Below are 23,289 nucleotides of genomic sequence, written 5' to 3'. Positions count from 1 at the left end.
ATAGATAGATAGATAGATAGATAGATAGATAGATAGATAGATAGATAGATAGAAAATATTTCCTAATAAATTCGAATTACCTGAACTAAAATATTTAATATCACTAGTAGCTTGAACCCATGAGTCGAAATGGCCACTGAAAGGATAAGCCCAAATGGAAATTCTTTCCGTTTACAGCAAAGTGCCCAGCTAAAATGCTGGCTCAAAGCCGAAATCCGCAGAGCTGCCAATCCACTGGGGTCAAAGTTGGCAAACGCAAAGTAATTTGGAAAGTACACAACATTGGGCAACTGGAGCAGCTGCAACTGCTGCTGCCAACTGCTATTAACAGTAAATGACTGGCCTAATTTATGCACCTTCTCCGAGCCCCAAAACACACATGGTGGGGGGAATTACAATTGTATTGCAGTCAACATTTCCACTGCCATTTCCATTTTGGAGGAGGAAGAGCAGGAGCAGGAGCAGGAGCAGGAGGACAGAGAGGATGTGCCAGGACACGCCGCAATGCCGTAACTTGATGGAATAGCTAAGCCGAAAACCAGCCGCACAGACAGGACGAGAACTCACCGAAACTATGTATATGTATGTGGTGGGGAGTCCCCTGCTCACATACCACATCCAACATCCAACATCCATCTCGGCGACTTTTCGGGGGAAATTGCTTTACACAATCGAAACGCACGAAATGACAATATAAATCGAGGGGCGGAACTAATTTTGGCAAGAGACTCGAAATAGGCCGGCACGACCACAAAAACCGGGATGATGATCCTTGAAGGGGTGGCATTGTGCAGTTTCAGCTGGTGCTGCGTCTGAATTGGCCAAAATTAACGCAAGGAGTGGAAAACTTTTTGTATACGGAAATTGCGTAACTACGCATTAATGAAGAAAAATTGGCCCACCACCAACGCGCTGGTGGGGAAAACTAACGCACCGCCCCGCCCGGCAGTTTTCCAGTTTCCCAGGGCGAGCAGGGAAAACTTTCCGAAATTGGACGACACTTTAGCCATAAAAGGCCTCTGATTTATGCCAATTGACGCTCGTCCAGGTAAACTGGCTCGTAATGAAGTGAAGTCCTGAAATGAATCCGCTGCGGAGGGTGATTATGGCAGTTAAGCGGGTGGGAGACCCCAGCCACGGCTTTGATCTTCATCGTCGTCTAATCATTTGTTATTTGCAGAGCCGTGTGTTCTCCGGATTCCGGATGCCGCATCCGTAATGCCTTTATGGCCGCCATTAAATCCCTGACCAGACAAATGGAGACATCTTCCATTTACGACTGCCTCGCCAACTATAATCATCGCTCATCATCTGCTGCCTAATTAATTGTAAAGTTTTCCCGCTCCGCTGGAAGTCCAACGCGCCCATTAATATTGCCGCAGATGTCGTAATTGCCGGGACATCGGGTCGTATGATTAATATATCAAAGTTACGCAACTGCAACTGGCCAAGAAAATCGCTTTCTGGAACTCTCGGCCAAAACTCTCCCAGAAGTTGTGTGCTATTATTCTTATTCGCAGTCATTGAAACAGAATTTTACAAAATTCCTGAAGCGCTGCAGATTCATCATGTCTTTTATACCCATTGGCTTCAAAAGACAGCCAGCCCCAACTGCTCTTTCATCTGAGTGGGTAATGATTCAAATTCATGAAATTAGTTTTAATAATATTAATAATATCGTCACTTGGCAGCACAAAACCAACTTTGAAGTGGGGGGAGCACTGGAGCACTGGAGCACTGGAGAACCAGGCTGGAACTCCGACGCCATAAGCCGGCTTTGGTTTCGGCTTTCGACTTTGGCTCTGGCTTGGCTTTGGCATTTTTGGTCATAGTTCAACGCTTGCCGGGAATTTGCACAAAGGCGTCAAGGCAACCCGGCTCTCCTGCCCCACTCCTCATCATCGCCGGCTGGGGCTTATGCCCATTGTTTGCTCTGTTGCCAGTGCCAACCATCATCCACATTATGCAGAGGCTCCCGGGCTAAGATCTGGCCACAAGTTATAAAACTGCCTGCTGGCCCCAACTCCACCCAGCTCCTCCGCCCTCCACCCATCCATTCATCTAACAAATTTCTCTCTCTTTGTTTAAATTTTGCGCGCCGGAAATTTGCTTATCGCCGCTTTTCAGTTGTGGCTCTGGATGCCCTGGGTGGCGTTCCGGGGGCTCTGTGCCTCTGCCTTTGGAGCCCCCGCTCCCCACCAGAAGCCAAAGTCAATAGCCAGATTAGTGCGGCAGGCATTGAGCCGGCACAGAGCTCTGCTAATTGAGCGACCGGTCGTGGCCACGGCTTAAATCAATAGAACCAGCCCGGATTTGTCCAATATATTGTCCAGCCGAAATGAAAGGGAAACTTTCCGAGCGTTTATGCGGCAGTTAAATAAATGATTGGCCAAGTTGTCTGACTTATAGACTATGGATTATAATATTCCTGTTTATTATGCCTACAAAATGCCCAGACCAAGGCCACCGCCGGCAGGTTTTCCGCCGCGCTTGCCACCGCCCCCATTGCCAGCCAATCCCAAGGTGCTGCCCACTCCGCCCAGGGTGCCTCCCAAGCCGCCGCCCAGGCCACCGAGTTGTCCTAGTAAGCTGCCCAATCCCGCACAGCTGGTGGAGCTGAGCGGCGCCAGTGAAGCGCCCAGAACGGACAGTTCGCAGAAGCGGAAGTCGTTGGAGGTCTCCAGCTTTGTGTCTATCTTGATGAAAGGCGTGGCTTTGCCCGTGACACTCTGGAAGATGCTGCTCTTTCCGCCCTGCTCCTTGTCTCTGTTGGCAAACTTGACCAGCAGATCGATGAGGTTGTTGCGCACCTTGAGATCCTCGGCGCTGGTCAAACGAGTTTCCGCCATGGGATTGCCGAATATGTCGTTTGCATCGAACATGTAGCCAATCTCATCACCATGACTCACGGTTTCCGGCTTGTCGTGGGCTGTTTCCGAGACGATGGGCAGACCCTTCAGGAAGTTAATGCCCTTGGACTTGGTGCCATTGTACTCGAAGCTGTACATGAAGGCTGGAGCGAGCTTGGACCAAACCTGGGTGGTCAGAACAGCTGGCAGGTTGAAGAGCACGTCGGTCGTGGACTCCACCACCTTGGACAGCACTTGATCCACATTCAGGGCCTGCGGCACCTTCCAAACGTCCTGGAGCGTGGGGGTCAGGACGCTCGTGAGGCCCGGCAGTTCCGGCTTGGCGATCTGGCCAGTTAGCTTGTCGATCTTCAGGAAACCCGTCAGCTTGCTGAGGGAATCGCTGAGTGAGCCCAGGAACTGCTCCGCCGAACCGAACACCTTTTCTATAGTCTCCACAGTGACGGAGTTCGCGGTCTCGTGTTTGGTGACTCCAGTTAGCAGCGGAATCCCCGAGAAGTTACTGCTCCGCAGCTGCTGCTCCGGCTCGCCCACTATCAGGCTGGGCAGTGCCCTACCATCGTCCTCGCTTTCGATGTGCGGCTGGAAGCCCACATTGCCCGTCAGTCCTTTGACCAGGGCACGTCCTGCCAAGCGCTCCGTTTGGACTTTGTCGTCGTTCTTGATTATCTCCTCACCACTTTTCTAAACTCACAAGAAAGCCAATAATTAACATTCACATAGATTGTAATTTAATATACTTACACTCCTCAAGCAGTTGACGATTTCCAGCTCGTTGCCTGCGGGACAGCCATTGATCTTGGCCACTTCCTGGACGCTCTGAACGGGTTCCTTGTCCATGGCGTACTGAGAGAGCGCGGTGCCCGACATGGCCACCACTCCGTGAACATCGCCAGCGCTCCGCGACGTCGGGGACATCGACAGATACATCGCACTGGCTGCTCCGGATCCGTGGCCAATGGCCTGCACCTGCTTGGGATTGCCGCCGAAGTAGGAGATGTAATCGGTGACCCAGCGGAGAGCGGCGGCCAAGTCGAACATGGCCAGGTTTCCATCGAACTGCTTGGTGCCGTCGCCCATAATGCCGAGTGATCCCAGGCGGTACTGCGGAGCCACCACGATGGCGCCCCTCTGGGCCATGGGCGTGGCATCGTACTGGGCCGCCGATCCATACCGATAGCCACCCGGGTGGATCCAAACGAACACTGGCAGCCCCGTGCTCTCGTCCGGCATCTGCGGCGTGTAGATGTTCAGCAGCAGGCAATCCTCGTCGCCGATAATCCGCTTGGGAAACTGCGGATGCGGTTGTATGCAAGGGGAGCCATGTTTGGTGGCATTGAGGTCACCGCTTAACCTTTTGTACACCGGCCTGGAGTATCTCAGCGGCCCAACAGGTGGCTCCGCATAGTGCATACCCAGGAAGTTGTAGATGCCCGTGCTGGCACTCCGGAAGCCCTCCACTCGAACATCGCGGTCGAAGAGTCTCGCGAAGATCACGGGATCATCCACGGGCGGCGCCTTCGACTGCTTGCCACCCACTATGCGTTTCACCCGCACGTGCGCATCCCCGCCAGACTCGCCGCTGGCCAAGATCAGCAGCGATAGTAGCAGCAGCCACAAGGTGTTCCGCTTCAGCTGAGCTTGCATTTCGCTCCGCTCGATTGTCAACTGGGCACTGAGCTCTGGCTGGCACTAAAATCGGATCCCCTGCTCAACTGCGAGGCCGGCTACTTGCTCGGCTCGGCGATAAATAACAGCAGCCAGTGAAATAAAGCAGTCTCTGAAAAATAGCATCGCAAATGATAAAACACAATGCGAAAAAGCGCTGCTTGCGTGCCTCCAGTTGGATAACTTGGATAAGGCCATGTTTGGGGCAGCATTCTAATCACGTACTCCATGCCAGTTATAGTTCACTGAGTCACTTGGAATCTGGAATTAGCCGGGGGATTTGCACTTGAAAGCTGTGCGTATCCAGAAGTTCGGGTATTGAAGGTCTGCCCATGAAATTTAATCTTTGTTTAGCTACCTAGGCATCCGAAAAGATAGGATTTCTATCTTTTGCTCAACTGCACGTCAATCCGAAAACCAGTTTGCAACCAAGCTGTAACAATAATTCAACTTTGATTGATGCCTCTGCTCATTTCTCCATTTGCTTAGAGCCAATTAATCGGAGACAATTCGCTGAATTACTTTATTATTGTACTAGCAACGTGAGATTGCTTGACAGCATAGCCGCCCAGCTCCCCCCTCAAATTTCCCAATAACAAACTGGTCAGATTGGTTTTCCCATCGCATTGTTGATGCTTCCGATGTGCGCTGAAATTCCATTGCATGAGCGAAATAATAATGAGAGTTTAAAGCCGCCAGCGTTCACTGTCTGTAAATGCCACTTTTGGCAGATGGGCGAGCGGGGCTGTGGGGGCAGTTGGCCATATGAGTCCATAGTGCCGCATTATCTTTTGCCGGATGAATTATGTTCTTCGCCATATTTACAAGCAAACAGCGGAGAGTGGAAAGTGGGCCGGATGCCAACAAATATGGTGACGCAAACGCATGTTGAGACTTCTAGTTTCTGGACACAGTGCCAAGTGGGATTAGGCCGCAGAGCGGCGTTCCAAGGAGCGGCACGCACTGCCCCAACTGGAAGGACCTGCCACATGAATCTCAATGCTGCCGTCCAGCCAGGCGGCCACGTACGTCGCTTGATTTGTCCCAGTCTCGCTTCCAGACCGCTCTCCTGCTCCCCATTAGCTCCACTCATTTAGGCACTGAGAAAAATATCGAGCCATTTATCAACACTTTTAAAATAAGTCTTTTAATGAGTGGAGTAACTTTTTCTACGAAGAGCTAGCTAAACTCGCTGCACAAAGTGGGTGCTAGCCAAAAGCACTCCACTTTCTCGCAGTGCACTGCCAACGTGGCTCTTCATGTGTCGCAGACAATGGCCAAATGACATTTAAAGTTACGACAATATAATTAAGTATGCTTCTGGGAGTTGACGCCAGGCGAGGTCGAAGGAGCAGCAGAATAATTATATATGTATGAGGAGCGGCAGCTCCAGGACCTTCGGATCCCCGCCCGATTGCCTCGTGCGGCGTGCAACACTCTTGCAGCACGCAAACTTTGGCCAGATGCAAGAAGGGATGCCGGATGCAGAGATACTTTCCAGCACGCCTCAGCGTTTAACGAGATTAATCTTTTTGGCCGACTATCTAGGGCTATCGCAATCCCAGCTGTCCCTGGCAGATAGAAGTCCTTAAAAAGTTATTAATCTCCGGGCCATCGAGTAAATATTTTGCCTTTAATTGAGTTTGAATGCACCATCAAAGTGATTTGCATAAAAGCTGACGTTTTCGAGGGGCGAAGTGAAAGGGGTTTTGATTTACTGCTCACAATGTGAAGAGTAAACTTTTAGATTGCATTTCAGTTACTTCCAGATAGACACGCATAGTAATGGATTAGAAAAGACCATTTAGACTAGAAACTCAGCTTGGTGTTTCATATTTATTGCTATCAAGCATTTCATTTCATCATTACTCTTCAGCTCTCGAAGTATTAATTATGTTTCTTACCATTTACCCGGCCAACACGTTTCGCCAGCCTAATTTATCTTAATTTTTTTCGTTGCTTCACGTTGTGTGCCACACGCAACGCAACGAGGATTTTTCCAGATGCCCCGGTTTTTCCCAAGAACCTTTGCATGTGCGTGTGCCACGCCCATAAGTGCGTGGTGGGCGCTCGTGGAAATTAGCAGCAGCTTCCCAGCTGCTGCTGATGCGATTTTGATGTGCAAAATATTAATTATAAAACAATAATTGAATTGTGCTCTTGCTCTTGGCAGCTGAGTGCGCGTCGAAAGGTGAGCGATTTTCCTCGCCCCGGAAAATCCAACACACACAGACACACGCCAAAAGTTCATTATGATAGACCGATTTTTCTTTGGCAGCTGGCGGTGTTTGTCGGAGGAAAACAAATTAGTTTGCCCTGATTGCAGTTTAATAGGATACCACGGGCTTTCATAAGTGGAATTTATCAGGTGGCTAAGCTGGCTATTGTTCGCAGAAAAAGAAATTAATTGCTTTCATAATTATACCATAGCATTGGCCATAAAAAGCTGCCGAAGATTAATAGCTACACCTTCGTATCACGAGGAGTATGTAAACCAAATAGCTCGATCGAAAGTGTTCAGGCCTTTTAAAGAACCATTCCACTTAGCGCGCAGCGCTTTTCCCATTTGAATAAACATTTTTTGCCACTGCGTAAAATCTTTAAATTATTTCCCGAGCCGAACGCCGAGCGCCGCAACTCGCATGTTTCTGTCCCCAGTCAACTATAAAAAGGCACAGGAGCGTAAATAATACAACAAGAATATATGCACATAATAATAAATAAATATGAAAATATTGCATCAAATGGGCGACCCACTCTGCTGACAAAGAAAACAATGCGATGCGGAAGGCCATGGAAAAAAGGGAAGAATCGAAAACAAAACAAAGTTAAACCCAATACATTAATGGTATTTGCATTTGTACTGATTTTATTTGGTTTTTATTGAATTGATAAAATCACAACGGCCAGGCGAAGCCAGCGAGGACTCACTCCTGTTCTCGTCCTTGCGCTCGTCCTGTTTCCCCCCTCCAGCTGCCAATTTGATATTCCGATTGCAATTTATGTGCGCCCCCAGCACACACACACCCACACTCGCATACTCGCACAAGCGGCTTACATGTGGGAAGCTTCACTGTGATTCTTTCCCCCACCACGCTCCACATCAATTGAAGCTTTGTGTTTAAACATCTGCAATATGCTGCGTGTTCCGGGTAGCTGAAATCTCGGGATGGGTCGAAAATGTTCCGGGATCAGACTGCAGTCGGTGCTTGAATGGTTTGCTGGGGTTGTTTGGGGCTGGGGGCTGGAGGTCTGGGGATTCCTGGCTGGGATTGCTGGGGCGTTCGTGTGTGCTCAGCCTGACTTACAGTTGTGGGTCTCTGGGAGCTGCCATTCAAGCAGACCAACTTTAATGACATAATCGGAAATGTGCGGGGTAGTCTTTCCTAATTTTTTACTGCATAGTTAGGCACTTTAAATATCTTTGATACAATAAAACATTGTTGCCATATTCCAAAGGATTGCGCTCACGATTCCATCGCCAAGGACGCTTGTGCCACGCGCAACGCGTGTTTATTTGGCACCACAAATGCGTTTCCTCTGCTGCGGATGGGAGTGGGTCAGGGTGGTTGGCTTGGGTGGTGCAGCTCGGATCGGTTGGGTTTTTGGGTTGGTTTGGCTCGGTTTGGTTTGGTTTGGTTTGGACTGTGGCAGCAACGTCAGCAGCGCTGCGGTTGTCGCTTAATGGAATTCCGCTCTTGCATTAAATGTGACACACAGAGAAGCTGCCAATCGGAATGCCACCCACCCACAGGAGCAACCCAACCACCCACCCATCCACCCAATAGACAGTGACAGTTGCCGTTAGCAGTCGCAGTTAACTGTTGCGAGTTGTGCTGCGGTTTGGCTTGTTTAAGTGTTAAATTAACGTTTTAACAGTTTCGATTATTCCGCCAGTTAATTTTTAATGTTTTCCGCTCGCAACCGAACAAATTTGGCCTGCCGCCAGGCAATACATTTCCACTGATATCCCTGGGCCATGTACATTTTCATTAGTTTAATTAAAATTTTATTCATACTCGTGTGTGCGTGGCTGTGTGTCCTTGGAATTTCCTTTGCAGTTTCCTTTTCAAATTGAACCGCAAAACTTTTGGCCGAGCATCCGTGGCAGGACAAAGGATTATTCCATTGCTCGTGTCCTGCGAGCTGCACTCGAGTCTTGGCCGTCCTGCCCGCAAAACTTTTGCCGCACGCATTCATTTCAATTTGCCTTTGTTTTGTCCATCTTTGGCCAGCTTCCCTCTGCTCCTTGCCAGCATGTCCTTCCATGGCCATTGACAGGCTTCTAGCCACACATCACCCCCTTACATATCCTTTGTGGCTAGTTTTGTGAGGACGGCAGGGCCGGGGCAAAACTAAAAATAAATGTTGCTCGAACGCATGGCCACAGAAATTATTGTGGCTTCCATCGAACAGCCGAGGGCAAGTCCTTGCCAAAGGACATTAAACATTGATGCCAGCCTTGGCCAAATATGGCACTGAATGGGGAAAGCAAAGGGGAAATGGTGGACGGGGAGAGTTATCGCATTAGAACTTGTGTTTGCCGCCATTAAGCCGCTTAAAAGTTTTATAAATCAAAGGGGTGGGCTAAGTAACGCTGTTAAATACTAGAGAATTCAATTCGGAAATTACCAATTGCATTTATTTGTGTAACTCACGAATAATTTGATGTCAAGAAATATCCTGTCATAACGCTCGCATCACAATACCCATCTAACCTTATCCATCACCACAGGACATTATCGTTAAGGACACTGACCCTCGAGATAAATGGTGCCGATGATGGAACCCGAACGGACCCACCCTCCCGCATCACCAGCCTAATTTACTCATTAGACAATGTCAAAGAAAAGAAAAACCTCTGATCCTGAGGCAAAAAATCCGGGATTTGGGTGAAATGCTAAATGGGCGACACTTACACATTCGCTACCCAGGTCCGAGCCCAATTTGTTGACAAACAAATTACACGAAGGATTTGCAGCAAATTACGCGCAATTTTTCTAAACTTTCCATTCAAATCCGGACAAACAAAGCAGCCCTTCCAGTTGAACGTGTTTCGGGATGTGTACATATGTCCTGTGAAATCTAATTTAATCAAAGGCCAAACAAGGGCAGCCATCAAAGGGGTTCACGACCAGCACGAATCAATCTCTACGTTGCAGGCAAGAAATCCCCAAAAGGCAGATTCTTCTTCGGCCAGAAACCAAAAAAAAGGACTGAGGGCGTGCTCCAACAGGAATTGATTAAAGCGAAATGGGGGCTGCTGTGCGTTCGGCACAATGCAGGCCAGTGTCCTTCGTCCTTTTTTACGCTCCTGATTGTCTGACCGTAACTTGTTTGCTCGCCTTTAATTTCATTTGCGCGCGGCAACTCCCAAAGTCCTTTGCGTCTTCGATTCGCCGGCTTCATGCCCCTTTGTCCTGTGCCAGGACCTCCCCTTCGCTGTTCCAATCCTAGTCCGCCTTTCATTTACATGCTTGAATTGTCATTCTAGCGTTTAGCCATTTTATTGTCCTGCAGCGGGTGGCTTTCTGTCCGCTCCCCCTTTTGCCCAGTGATTTATGCGCATATGCTAAGCGTGGTCGGGGATTCTGCCGCCCCCACTGCCAGCGAACTTTGACCCTGGGAACCAAGGGTTGTCCCGCTAAGAAGGACTTTTCCTTTGATTTGGCAAGGGTTTGACGCGTTTGCCAAAAGAGAAATGGAACTTTAATTTGCCACAGCCGATTGAATTAGGCAGGGCTGGCACTCAACTTCGGGAAAGAAATCACAGAGTTAATGGCGAACCAGGGAATAGTAGCCCTACAACTTTAACTTTCCTTGAAAGTGTGTTTGGGCATCAGCAAATGCATCTACTTTGCACAAGTAATAAGTAAGATAGTTGTTCGGGTAGCATTTAAAAATATTTTTAAGAATTTATGGATTTAGGTAACGAGGGTCAAGAGGCCATGAATGTAATTGAACTCTATCATCGCCTTTTTATTGTGTGCCATACTTAAGGTCTCTGGATTGGGGGCTTCCACGCCAACTGCAGCAGATCCCCTGAATCTCGACTTTCTCAAACACTCCCCAGAGCAGGACAATCAAGCGGAACACGAAGAGGGCTCCCAATCGGAGTGGGAGTGGATTTGGGGCTGCGGATGCACATGCAGAGATAGCTTAGCTCCACACACATTAACCGTATCTATTAAAGTGGGAGGAGTGCGGCGTCTCCGGCGGCAGGCGACAATGGGCGACCCTTCAGACAGGGGATAATAAATGGCGTCGCGACAGTTTCCTTTCCGGGAAGCCACCAGAAAAAGTGTATGTATCGAGGAGTAGCTGTGGCCAAGAAAGGTTCGTGTCTGGAACTCGGGGGAGTGGCGGAAATAGCACCTGGGTCCACTCTCAGAAGGCGGGCACGCCACATAAATTCCAATGGTTCGCTTGCTTTCGGGCGCTTACAAGTTTGGCAAATTTGTGAAAATTACTTTTTGTTTATTGCGCTGAAAGCAGACGGGAAGGCGCTAAGCTGGGAGCTAAGGCCAAGGAAATGGAGAGTCCTGCTGGAGGACGACTGGCCCGGCCCCTTAATCTTGGCCATTAACATTGAGTTGTTCTCGCAGCTTTTTTGTGGCTACTTGCGTTGTTGTTTTAATAATTTGTTCCTTAAAGCTCCAGCTACACATGGCACGTAAGTATCGCTGTGCGTTGTCCTCGTCCTTTTTTTTTTGGAGCGGTGGTTGCGAACAATTGTTGTTTTCACACCATAATCATAAAAGGTACAAGCATAATTATTATTTTTATGTCCCTGCCACTTATTGTAAAGCAGCAAATTGCCTGACCACACATAAAACTCCGCCCGGAAGGGATCCTGCGTGGGAGTTGTCCTTTATGAAGAGCCAGACACTCGCAGGAAGGCATGGACTCCCGGTTTCCGTGGACTCCGAGTAGTACGTTGCTATAGGAATGGAGGGACTGGCAAGTTGACTGGCGAAAATTGTAATTTTGGCCCTGTCCTCACTGGCTAACTAATGTCCTCGCCCGGCGCTTCCTCCTCTCAGTTAGTGAATATTTATGATTGCCGGCCCGAGAGGAAGCGGAAGAACACAAGAGCATCCTCCGAACTCTTTCCTTTCCTTTGTTTCATAGTTCCCAGGCTTTATTTTCGGGCAGTTCTCGGTCCTCCTGAGAGGTTTATGGCTCAACTAAATCATACAAGATATGAATGAGGCAACTGTGCTGGGGAATTTATTTTTGCAAGAACGGCGAGGAAATTTTGAGGAAACTAATTTCGCCCATAATAAAGGCAGAGAAGGTGTATTGTAAAGGGGAATTAGTTTAAATATGTTTCGCATTTCACAATTTATTATACCTAAAACTAATATCCTTAAGAAGTGGAACGGTCTCATAAATTACTGCCCCAAGAAATGCCAATATCATTGCATCAAGTTGCTTTTCCACTCAAAGGATACACAAACTGCGCACTCCTTTCACCACCAAGGACATTTCTTCACCCCACTTGGGGCTTAGGAAATCATTCAATTGTGCAGGTAAATGGACTGCAAGCGACAGTCCAAGACCTCCGACCCCAGTCAGACCCATAAAAAAGGGTTAAGAGTCCTGAAATGTTTCACATACAATTGCACAAACATCGCAGCCAAAAAAATAAAGCCCCTCTATTGTAAGGAAAGAATAAAAAGTAGCAAAAAAAAGGCGAAAATATCGAGGGTACGCAAAAAGGGTGGCCACGTCGTGGTCAGACTTAATCACTTTTATCCGGACAGGCCTTCGATGAATCGTAATCCTTTTAAATGCCCCTCTCGGGCAGATTTATTAGCTGCACGTGATAGTGGTCGCCTTCGACAGAAAAAATGGCCACGAAAATCATCAAAATCCACGCCCCGAGCTCTTTTAATGCTAATTTATGGACGGGCTGAATTCGCATGAGGAGCACAACTTATTCATGAGCTGCCTGAAATATGGATCCATTTAAATCTGTGTATATAACTGTGTGTTTCCTTTGCTGCATTTTGGAAATCGTTGGGGAATCATATACTCCACTTTGCTGGCGTGTGCGGCCGCGTCAGCGGAAAAACCATTTTAATTAGTGAAAGCCCCCTGCCGCTAACGTTGCGTATACATAATATTTATTTTGAACTGGTCCTAATTTCGCTGCTAATTTGGACTAAATAAGTGTAGTTATGGAATTTAGAACTTTAGTCTTAATTTCTTAATTTTTTTTGGTTTCTACAACATCATACATCAGAAAAACGACAAAAAAAATTCAAAAAAAAAAATTTCTAAATTTGAATGCAGTTTTTTAGAGAATTGCGCCAGAAACATTTAGAGGTATGCCACTTTAAAATCCGATTCAGATAAGTTGAGTTATGGAGTTTTGAACTTCAGCCTTGGGGCATTTCTTAATAATCTTGGATTTCTACAACATCATACATCAGAAAAACAACAAAAAAATTTAAAAAAAAAAAATTTCTAAATTTGAATGCAGTTTTTTAGAGAATTGCGCCAGAAACATTTAGAGGTATGCCACTTTAAAATCCGATTCAGATAAGTTGAGTTATGGAGTTTTGAACTTCAGCCTTGGGGCATTTCTTAATAATCTTGGATTTCTACAACATCATACATCAGAAAAACGACAAAAAAATTAAAAAAAAAAAAAATTTCCAAATTTGAATGCAGTTTTTTAGAGAATTGCGCCAGAAACATTTAGAGGTATGCCACTTTAAAATCCGATTCAGATAAGTTGAGTTATGGAGTTTTGAACTTCAGCATTGGGGCATTTCTTAATAATCTTGGATTTCTACAACATCTTACATCAGAAAAACAACAAAAAAATTAAAAAAAAAAAAATTTCTAAATTTGAATGCAGTTTTTTAGAGAATTGCGCCAGAAACATTTAGAGGTATGCCACTTTAAAATCCGATTCAGATAAGTTGAGTTATGGAGTTTTGAACTTCAGCCTTGGGGCATTTCTTAATAATCTTGGATTTCTACAACATCTTACATCAGAAAAACCACAAAGAAATTCAAAAAAAAAAAATTTCTAAATTTGAATGCAGTTTGTTAGAGAATTGCGCCAGAAACATTTAGAGGTATGCCACTTTAAAATCGGATTCAGATAAGTTGAGTTATGGAGTTTTGAACTTCAGCCTTGGGGCATTTCTTAATAATCTTGGATTTCTACATCAGAAAAACGACAAAAAAAATTAAAAAAAAAAATTTCCAAATTTGAATGCAGTTTTTTAGAGAATTGCGCCAGAAACATTTAGAGGTATGCCACTTTAAAATCCGATTCAGATAAGTTGAGTTATGGAGTTTTGAACTTCAGCCTTGGGGCAATTCTTAATAATCTTGGATTTCTACATCAGAAAAACGACAAAAAAATTAAAAAAAAAAAATTTCCAAATTTGAATGCAGTTTTTTAGAGAATTGCGCCAGAAACATTTAGAGGTATGCCACTTTAAAATCCGATTCAGATAAGTTGAGTTATGGAGTTTTGAACTTCAGCCTTGGGGCATTTCTTAATAATCTTGGATTTCTACATCAGAAAAACAACAAAAGAATTAAAAAAAAAAAAATTTCTAAATTTGAATGCAGTTTTTTAGAGAATTGCGCAAGAAACATTTAGAGGTATGCCACTTTAAAATCGGATTCAGATAAGTTGAGTTATGGAGTTTTGAACTTCAGCCTTGGGGCATTTCTTAATAATCTTGGATTTCTACATCAGAAAAACGACAAAAAAATTAAAAAAAAAAAATTTCCAAATTTGAATGCAGTTTTTTAGAGAATTGCGCCAGAAACATTTAGAGGTATGCCACTTTAAAATCCGATTCAGATAAGTTGAGTTATGGAGTTTTGAACTTCAGCCTTGGGGCATTTCTTAATAATCTTGGATTTCTACAACATCATACATCAGAAAAACGACAAAAAAATTAAAAAAAAAAAATTTCTAAATTTGAATGCAGTTTTTTAGAGAATTGGGCCAGAAACATTTAGAGGTATGCCACTTTAAAATCCGATTCAGATAAGTTGAGTTATGGAGTTTTGAACTTCAGCCTTGGGGCATTTCTTAATAATCTTGGATTTCTACATCAGAAAAACGACAAAAAAATTAAAAAAAAAAATTTCCAAATTTGAATACAGTTTTTTAGAGAATTGCACCAGAAACATTTAGAGGTATGCCACTTTAAAATCCGATTCAGATAAGTTGAGTTATGGAGTTTTGAACTTCAGCCTTGGGGCATTTCTTAATAATCTTGGATTTCTACAACATCAGAAAAACGACAAAAAAATTAAAAAAAAAAAATTTCTAAATTTGAATGCAGTTTTTTAGAGAATTGCGCCAGAAACATTTAGAGGTATGCCACTTTAAAATCCGATTCAGATTAGTTGAGTTATGGAGTTTTGAACTTCAGCCTTGGGGCATTTCTTAATAATCTTGGATTTCTACATCAGAAAAACAACAAAAAAATTGAAAAAAAAAAATTTCTAAATTTGAATGCAGTTTTTTAGAGAATTGCGACAGAAACATTTAGAGGTACGCCACTTTAAAAACGGATTCAGATTAGTTGAGTTATGGAGTTTTGAACTTCAGCCTTGGGCCATTTCTTAATAATCTTGGATTTCTACAACATCATACATCAGAAAAACGACAAAAAAATTTAAAAAAAAAAATTTCTAAATTTGAATGCAGTTTTTTAGAGAATTGCGCCAGAAACATTTAGAGGTATGCCACTTTAAAATCCGATTCAGATTAGTTGAGTTATGGAGTTTTGAACTTCAGCCTTGGGGCATTTCTTAATAATATTGGATTTCTACATCAGAAAAACGACAAAAAAATTAAAAAAAAAAAAATTTCTAAATTTGAATGCAGTTTTTTAGAGAATTGCGCCAGAAACATTTAGAGGTATGCCACTTTAAAATCCGATTCAGATTAGTTGAGTTATGGAGTTTTGAACATCAGCCTTGGGGCATTTCTTAATAATCTTGGATTTCTACATCAGAAAAACAACAAAAAAATTTAAAAAAAAAAATTTCTAAATTTGAATGCAGTTTTTTAGAGAATTGCGCCAGAAACATTTAGAGGTACGCCACTTTAAAATCGGATTCAGATAAGTTGAGTTATGAAGTTTTGAACTTCAGCCTTGGGGCATTTCTTAATAATCTTGGATTTCTACATCAGAAAAACGACAAAAAAATTAAAAAAAAAAATTTCCAAATTTGAATGCAGTTTTTTAGAGAATTGCGCCAGAAACATTTAGAGGTATGCCACTTTAAAATCCGATTCAGATAAGTTGAGTTATGGAGTTTTGAACTTCAGCCTTGGGGCATTTCTTAATAATCTTGGATTTCTACAACATCATACATCAGAAAAACGACAAAAAAATTAAAAAAAAAAAAATTTCTAAATTTGAATGCAGTTTTTTAGAGAATTGCGCCAGAAACATTTAGAGGTATGCCACTTTAAAATCCGATTCAGATAAGTTGAGTTATGGAGTTTTGAACTTCAGCCTTGGGGCATTTCTTAATAATCTTGGATTTCTACAACATTATACATCAGAAAAACGACAAAAAAATTAAAAAAAAAAAAATTTCTAAATTTGAATGCAGTTTTTTAGAGAATTGCGCCAGAAACATTTAGAGGTATGCCACTTTAAAATCCGATTCAGATTAGTTGAGTTATGGAGTTTTGAACTTCAGCCTTGGGGCATTTCTTAATAATCTTGGATTTCTACATCAGAAAAACAACAAAAAAATTAAAAAAAAAAAAATTTCTAAATTTGAATGCAGTTTTTTAGAGAATTGCGCCAGAAACATTTAGAGGTACGCCACTTTAAAATCGGATTCAGATAAGTTGAGTTATGGAGTTTTGAACTTCAGCCTTGGGGCATTTCTTAATAATCTTGGATTTCTACAACATCATACATCAGAAAAACGACAAAAAAATTAAAAAAAAAAAAATTTCTAAATTTGAATGCAGTTTTTTAGAGAATTGCGCCAGAAACATTTAGAGGTATGCCACTTTAAAATCCGATTCAGATTAGTTGAGTTATGGAGTTTTGAACTTCAGCCTTGGGGCATTTCTTAATAATCTTGGATTTCTACATCAGAAAAACAACAAAAAAATTAAAAAAAAAATTTCTAAATTTGAATGCAGTTTTTTAGAGAATTGCGCCAGAAACATTTAGAGGTACGCCACTTTAAAATCGGATTCAGATAAGTTGAGTTATGGAGTTTTGAACTTCAGCCTTGGGCCATTTCTTAATAATCTTGGATTTCTACAACATCATACATCAGAAAAACGACAAAAAAATTAAAAAAAAAAAAATTTCTAAATTTGAATGCAGCTTGTTAGAGAATTGCGCCAGAAACATTTAGAGGTATGCCACTTTAAAATCGGATTCAGATAAGTTGAGTTATGGAGTTTTGAACTTCAGCCTTGGGGCATTTCTTAATAATCTTGGATTTCTACATCAGAAAAACGACAAAAAAATTAAAAAAAAAAAAATTTCTAAATTTGAATGCAGTTTTTTAGAGAATTGCGCCAGAAACATTTAGAGGTATGCCACTTTAAAATCCGATTCAGATAAGTTGAGTTATGGAGTTTTGAACTTCAGCCTTGGGGCATTTCTTAATAATCTTGGATTTCTACAACATCATACATCAGAAAAACAACAAAAAAATTAAAAAAAAAATTTCCAAATTTGAATGCAGTTTTTTAGAGAATTGCGCCAGAAGCATTTAGAGGTATGCCACTTTAAAATCCGATTCAGATAAGTTGAGTTATGGAGTTTTGAACTTCAGCCTTGGGGCATTTCTTAATAATCTTGGATTTCTACAACATCATACATCAGAAAAACGACAAAAAAATTAAAAAAAAAAAAATTTCTAAATTTGAATGCAGTTTTTCAGAGAATTGCGCCAGAAACATTTAGAGGTATGCCACTTTAAAATCCGATTCAGATTAGTTGAGTTATGGAGTTTTGAACTTCAGCCTTGGGGCATTTCTTAATAATCTTGGATTTCTACATCAGAAAAACAACAAAAAAATTAAAAAAAAAAAAATTTCTAAATTTGAATGCAGTTTTTTAGAGAATTGCGCCAGAAACATTTAGAGGTACGCCACTTTAAAATCGGATTCAGATAAGTTGAGTTATGGAGTTTTGAACTTCAGCCTTGGGGCATTTCTTAATAATCTTGGATTTCTACAACATCATACATCAGAAAAACGACAAAAAAATTAAAAAAAAAAAAATTTCTAAATTTGAATGCAGTTTTTCAGAGAATTGCGCCAGAAACATTTAGAGGTATGCCACTTTAAAATCCGATTCAGATTAGTTGAGTTATGGAGTTTTGAACTTCAGCCTTGGGGCATTTCTTAATAATCTTGGATTTCTACATCAGAAAAACAACAAAAAAATTTAAAAAAAAAAAATTTCTAAATTTGAATGCAGTTTTTTAGAGAATTGCGCCAGAAACATTTAGAGGTACGCCACTTTAAAATCGGATTCAGATAAGTTGAGTTATGGAGTTTTGAACTTCAGCCTTGGGGCATTTCTTAATAATCTTGGATTTCTACAACATCATACATCAGAAAAACGACAAAAAAATTAAAAAAAAAAAAATTTCTAAATTTGAATGCAGTTTTTCAGAGAATTGCGCCAGAAACATTTAGAGGTATGCCACTTTAAAATCCGATTCAGATTAGTTGAGTTATGGAGTTTTGAACTTCAGCCTTGGGGCATTTCTTAATAATCTTGGATTTCTACATCAGAAAAACAACAAAAAAATTAAAAAAAAAAAAAATTTCTAAATTTGAATGCAGTTTTTTAGAGAATTGCGCCAGAAACATTTAGAGGTACGCCACTTTAAAATCGGATTCAGATAAGTTGAGTTATGGAGTTTTGAACTTCAGCCTTGGGCCATTTCTTAATAATCTTGGATTTCTACAACATCATACATCAGAAAAACGACAAAAAAATTAAAAAAAAAAAAATTTCTAAATTTGAATGCAGTTTGTTAGAGAATTGCACCAGAAACATTTAGAGGTATGCCACTTTAAAATCGGATTCAGATAAGTTGATTTATGGAGTTTTGAACTTCAGCCTTGGGGCATTTCTTAATAATCTTGGATTTCTACATCAGAAAAACAACAAAAAAATTAAAAAAAAAAAAATTTCTAAATTTGAATGCAGTTTTTTAGAGAATTGCGACAGAAACATTTAGAGGTATGCCACTTTAAAATCGGATTCAGATTAGTTGAGTTATGGAGTTTCGAACTTCAGCCTTGGGGCATTTCTTAATAATCTTGGATTTCTACAACATCATACATCAGAAAAACGACAAAAAAATTAAAAAAAAAAAAATTCCAAATTTGAATGCAGTTTTTTAGAGAATTGCGCCAGAAACATTTAGAGGTATGCCACTTTAAAATCCGATTCAGATAAGTTGAGTTATGGAGTTTTGAACTTCAGCCTTGGGGCATTTCTTAATAATCTTGGATTTCTACATCAGAAAAACAACAAAAAAATTAAAAAAAAAAAAAATTTCTAAATTTGAATGCAGTTTTTTAGAGAATTGCGCCAGAAACATTTAGAGGTACGCCACTTTAAAATCGGATTCAGATAAGTTGAGTTATGGAGTTTTGAACTTCAGCCTTGGGCCATTTCTTAATAATCTTGGATTTCTACAACATCATACATCAGAAAAACGACAAAAAAATTAAAAAAAAAAAAATTTCTAAATTTGAATGCAGTTTGTTAGAGAATTGCACCAGAAACATTTAGAGGTATGCCACTTTAAAATCGGATTCAGATAAGTTGATTTATGGAGTTTTGAACTTCAGCCTTGGGGCATTTCTTAATAATCTTGGATTTCTACATCAGAAAAACAACAAAAAAATTAAAAAAAAAAAAATTTCTAAATTTGAATGCAGTTTTTTAGAGAATTGCGACAGAAACATTTAGAGGTATGCCACTTTAAAATCCGATTCAGATTAGTTGAGTTATAGAGTTTTGAACTTCAGCCTTGGGGCATTTCTTAATAATCTTGGATTTCTACATCAGAAAAACAACAAAGAAATTTAAAAAAAAAAATGTCTAAATTTGAATGCAGTTTTTTAGAGAATTGCGCCAGAAACATTTAGAGGTACGTCACTTTAAAATCGGATTCAGATAAGTTGAGTTATGGAGTATTGAACTTCAGCCTTGGGGCATTTCTTAATAATCTTGGATTTCTACAACATCATACATCAGAAAAACGACAAAAAAATTAAAAAAAAAAAAATTCCAAATTTGAATGCAGTTTTTTAGAGAATTGCGCCAGAAACATTTAGAGGTATGCCACTTTAAAATCCGATTCAGATTAGTTGAGTTATGGAGTTTTGAACTTCAGCCTTGGGGCATTTCTTAATAATCTTGGATTTCTACATCAGAAAAACAACAAAAAAATTAAAAAAAAAAAAATTTCTAAATTTGAATGCAGTTTTTTAGAGAATTGCGCCAGAAACATTTAGAGGTATGCCACTTTAAAATCCGATTCAGATAAGTTGAGTTATGGAGTTTTGAACTTCAGCCTTGGGGCATTTCTTAATAATCTTGGATTTCTACATCAGAAAAACGACAAAAAAATTAAAAAAAAAAAAATTTCTAAATTTGAATGCAGTTTTTTAGAGAAATGCGCCAGAAACATTTAGAGGCATGCCACTTTAAAATCCGATTCAGATAAGTTGAGTTATGGAGTTTTGAACTTCAGCCTTGGGGCATTTCTTAATAATCTTGGATTTCTACAACATCATACATCAGAAAAACGACAAAAAAATTAAAAAAAAAAAAATTTCTAAATTTGAATGCAGTTTTTTAGAGAATTGCGCCAGAAACATTTAGAGGTATGCCACTTTAAAATCCGATTCAGATTAGTTGAGTTATGGAGTTTTGAACTTCAGCCTTGGGGCATTTCTTAATCTTGGATTTCTACATCAGAAAAACAACAAAAAAATTAAAAAAAAAAAAATTTCTAAATTTGAATGCAGTTTTTTAGAGAATTGCGCCAGAAACATTTAGAGGTATGCCACTTTAAAATCCGATTCAGATAAGTTGAGTTATGGAGTTTTGAACTTCAGCCTTGGGGCATTTCTTAATAATCTTGGATTTCTACATCAGAAAACGACAAAAAAATTAAAAAAAAAAAAAATTTCCAAATTTGAATGCAGTTTTTTAGAGAATTGCGCCAGAAACATTTAGAGGTATGCCACTTTAAAATCCGATTCAGATAAGTTGAGTTATGGAGTTTTGAACTTCAGCCTTGGGGCATTTCTTAATAATCTTGGATTTCTACAACATCATACATCACAAAAACGACAAAAAAATTAAAAAAAAAAAAATTTCTAAATTTGAATGCAGTTTTTTAGAGAATTGCGCCAGAAACATTTAGAGGTATGCCACTTTAAAATCCGATTCAGATAAGTTGAGTTATGGAGTATAGAACTTCAGCCTTGGGGCATTTCTTAATAATCTTGGATTTCTACAACATCATACATCAGAAAAACAACAAAAAAACTAAAAAAAAAAAATTTCTAAATTTGAATGCAGTTTTTTAGAGAATTGCGCCAGAAACATTAAGAGGTATGCCACTTTAAAATCCGATTCAGATAAGTTGAGTTATGGAGTTTTGAACTTCAGCCTTGGGGCATTTCTTAATAATCTTGGATTTCTACATCATACATCAGAAAAACAACAAAAAAATTAAAAAAAAAAAATTTCCAAATTTGAATGCAGTTTTTTAGAGAATTGCGCCAGAAACATTTAGAGGTATGCCACTTTAAAATCCGATTCAGATAAGTTGAGTTATGGAGTTTTGAACTTCAGCCGTGGGACATTTTTTAATTGTTTTTAATTTCTACAACAGCATCAGAAAAATTAGAAAAAAAATACTTTTCCGAGTAACGGAAATATGATATTTTGAATAAAAAAATGTTTATTAATGATAAAACTCTACCCCAAAGCTTATATTATTACTAGAACCCTACGAATTTCGATAGATAAGAAGAGTATGATGCAAAAAATGTACCAAAATTATGGCAAAACTTTTCAACAGTTTTGGAACAATAAAAAGCAAATGGCGCAATGGATAGAACTTACCACCGATGTGCCACGCCCCCCGTTCCGTGCGCCCCCGATTGTGTGTGGCGGGAACCGCACATTAGTAGTTAGTGCAAGCAGGCGGTGTTCTAACTTTTGAATAAATACAATAAGAGGCGGGCTTCTCCCTGGGCGCCACTTTAGACAATGAAGCGTATAATGCTAAATATCGCTCTCCAACCGCATCCAGCTGTCGTCCTTCGTCCTTCGTCCTGCCCGCGTTTATGGTGTCTCTTGCTCGAACTATGCTGAATAATTTTGTGCGCTGCGCGGTTTGGCAACAATTGCTTTCATTACCGAGCATTTTTTGTTCGACTGGAGCTGGAGGAGATGGGCAATGGAACTGAATGGAGCTGGCGACTTGGGGGCAGGAGAGTGGTTGGCTCCACCTTGGGAAACCCCTTGATGTTGTTACATCTACTCCTGCTGCTGCGGTTTGCGCTGCGGCGTTGTTTGTGCTTGTGTACTTCGTATTTGGTATCCTGCGGCCGCAGATACATTATCCCAAATTTGCATAAAATAAATAAATTAAATATGCCAGACATGCGGTGCGCCGTTGGTCGCCTGGAACAGCCAGAGTTGCTGGCCGGATCGAGTGCACAGTGAGGAATTGGGGATTGATTCGTAACGCAATTAACTAATACTGCTTGCATTTAAGAAAGAAGTTGACAAACAAAGCTGTAAGAGAAATAAAATACATTTTGTATAACTTAATTTAGGCACAATTTTCTTTAGTGTAGTGGATACTGCTTCATTTCTTCACTTGGCCGTTCAAAGTTTTCATTTTATTATCACGCAGAACTAGAGAGCGGGTGGCAAAATGGGGAGTATTTTGAGTGGGAGGCGAGGCACTGGCCCATTGAGCAGCTGCAGCATTTTTGAAGTTGTCCAGGAGTCCGGGCCGCTGGAAACGCTGTGCCTGGGAAACGTGGCAAAAAGGCAGCCAGGATGCGCTACGTTGCGTTCGCTTGTCATGCTCCGTTGCGTGATTTTGCCCGCCCCTCGTCCTTGCGACAACCACCCACCCGCTGCTGTGTGCCCCACCCACTGGGGGGCTTCATGCACGAGTTGTTGTCCTGGCTGCTGCTTTTTGGCATCCGCTGTCTCGTGGAGCACATGGCCGTAGTCTGCGGCATTAACTTCATACCGCTTCATTTTGTTGGGCATCTTTTTTCGGACTTTTTTGGAGCTTTGGCTCCCTGAAATGGCCGCTTCAAAATTGGTTCGCTTGGTCGCCAGAGGCACTTAAATTTCCCTCCGGCGACATTTGTTTTTGCCGCTCATGTTGATGAGGATGGTGTTTTGGCGGTGGGTTTGTTGTAGTTCAATTTGTGCGCTGCGGTTTAATGAAATTTAGTTGTTAGTTGCTGCACGTTTAGCTTTGCATAGATGTCCGCCCCCAACACTTTTTTTTTGTGTGTAAATGCACGACGAGCGCCCGAAAAACCCAGCGGCCAATTTTCGAACGAATGGGCGGCCCACGGGGCGTATACGTGATGTGGAATTTGTGTATGTTAAAGGGTAATTGTTGTGGGAAATGGGTCTACTATGAAGATATGGCTTTGCCGGGGAAAATTGGTCAGAACTTGCTCTTTTTGGGCTGATTGAAAGGA

General features: G+C 41.3%; 1 protein-coding gene across 1 annotated transcript; it reads right to left on the bottom strand.

The window, feature by feature from the left end:
- Window positions 1-2,397: 2,397 nt before the first annotated feature.
- On the bottom strand, window positions 2,398-4,558 carry LOC6541193 (cocaine esterase). Its single transcript, XM_001968236.3, has 2 exons — window positions 3,615-4,558; window positions 2,398-3,554 (listed from the first exon to the last, which is right to left on the bottom strand). Exons 1-2 carry the CDS (start codon window positions 4,515-4,517, stop codon window positions 2,442-2,444), a joined length of 2,016 nt encoding a protein of 671 aa, XP_001968272.1. The 5' UTR covers window positions 4,518-4,558; the 3' UTR covers window positions 2,398-2,441.
- Between the last annotated feature and the right edge of the window lie 18,731 nt (window positions 4,559-23,289).

This window comes from Drosophila erecta, unplaced genomic scaffold, assembly GCF_003286155.1.
Source record: "Drosophila erecta strain 14021-0224.00,06,07 unplaced genomic scaffold, DereRS2 tig00000055-arrow-pilon, whole genome shotgun sequence".
NCBI classification, from domain to species: Eukaryota; Metazoa; Arthropoda; class Insecta; order Diptera; family Drosophilidae; genus Drosophila; species Drosophila erecta.
Note: the sequence above shows the minus strand (reverse complement) of the source record. Positions and strands in the feature narration are given on the sequence as shown.

Bases quoted from the DNA above. Each gene is read 5' to 3' on its own strand.
- LOC6541193 (XM_001968236.3), bottom strand. From the start codon at position 4,517: ATGCAAGCTCAGCTGAAGCGGAACACCTTGTGGCTGCTGCTACTATCG. The intron at 3,555-3,614 runs GTAAGTATATTA...TTGTGAGTTTAG, and splicing joins TCGTCAACTGCTTGAGGAGT to AAAAGTGGTGAGGAGATAAT.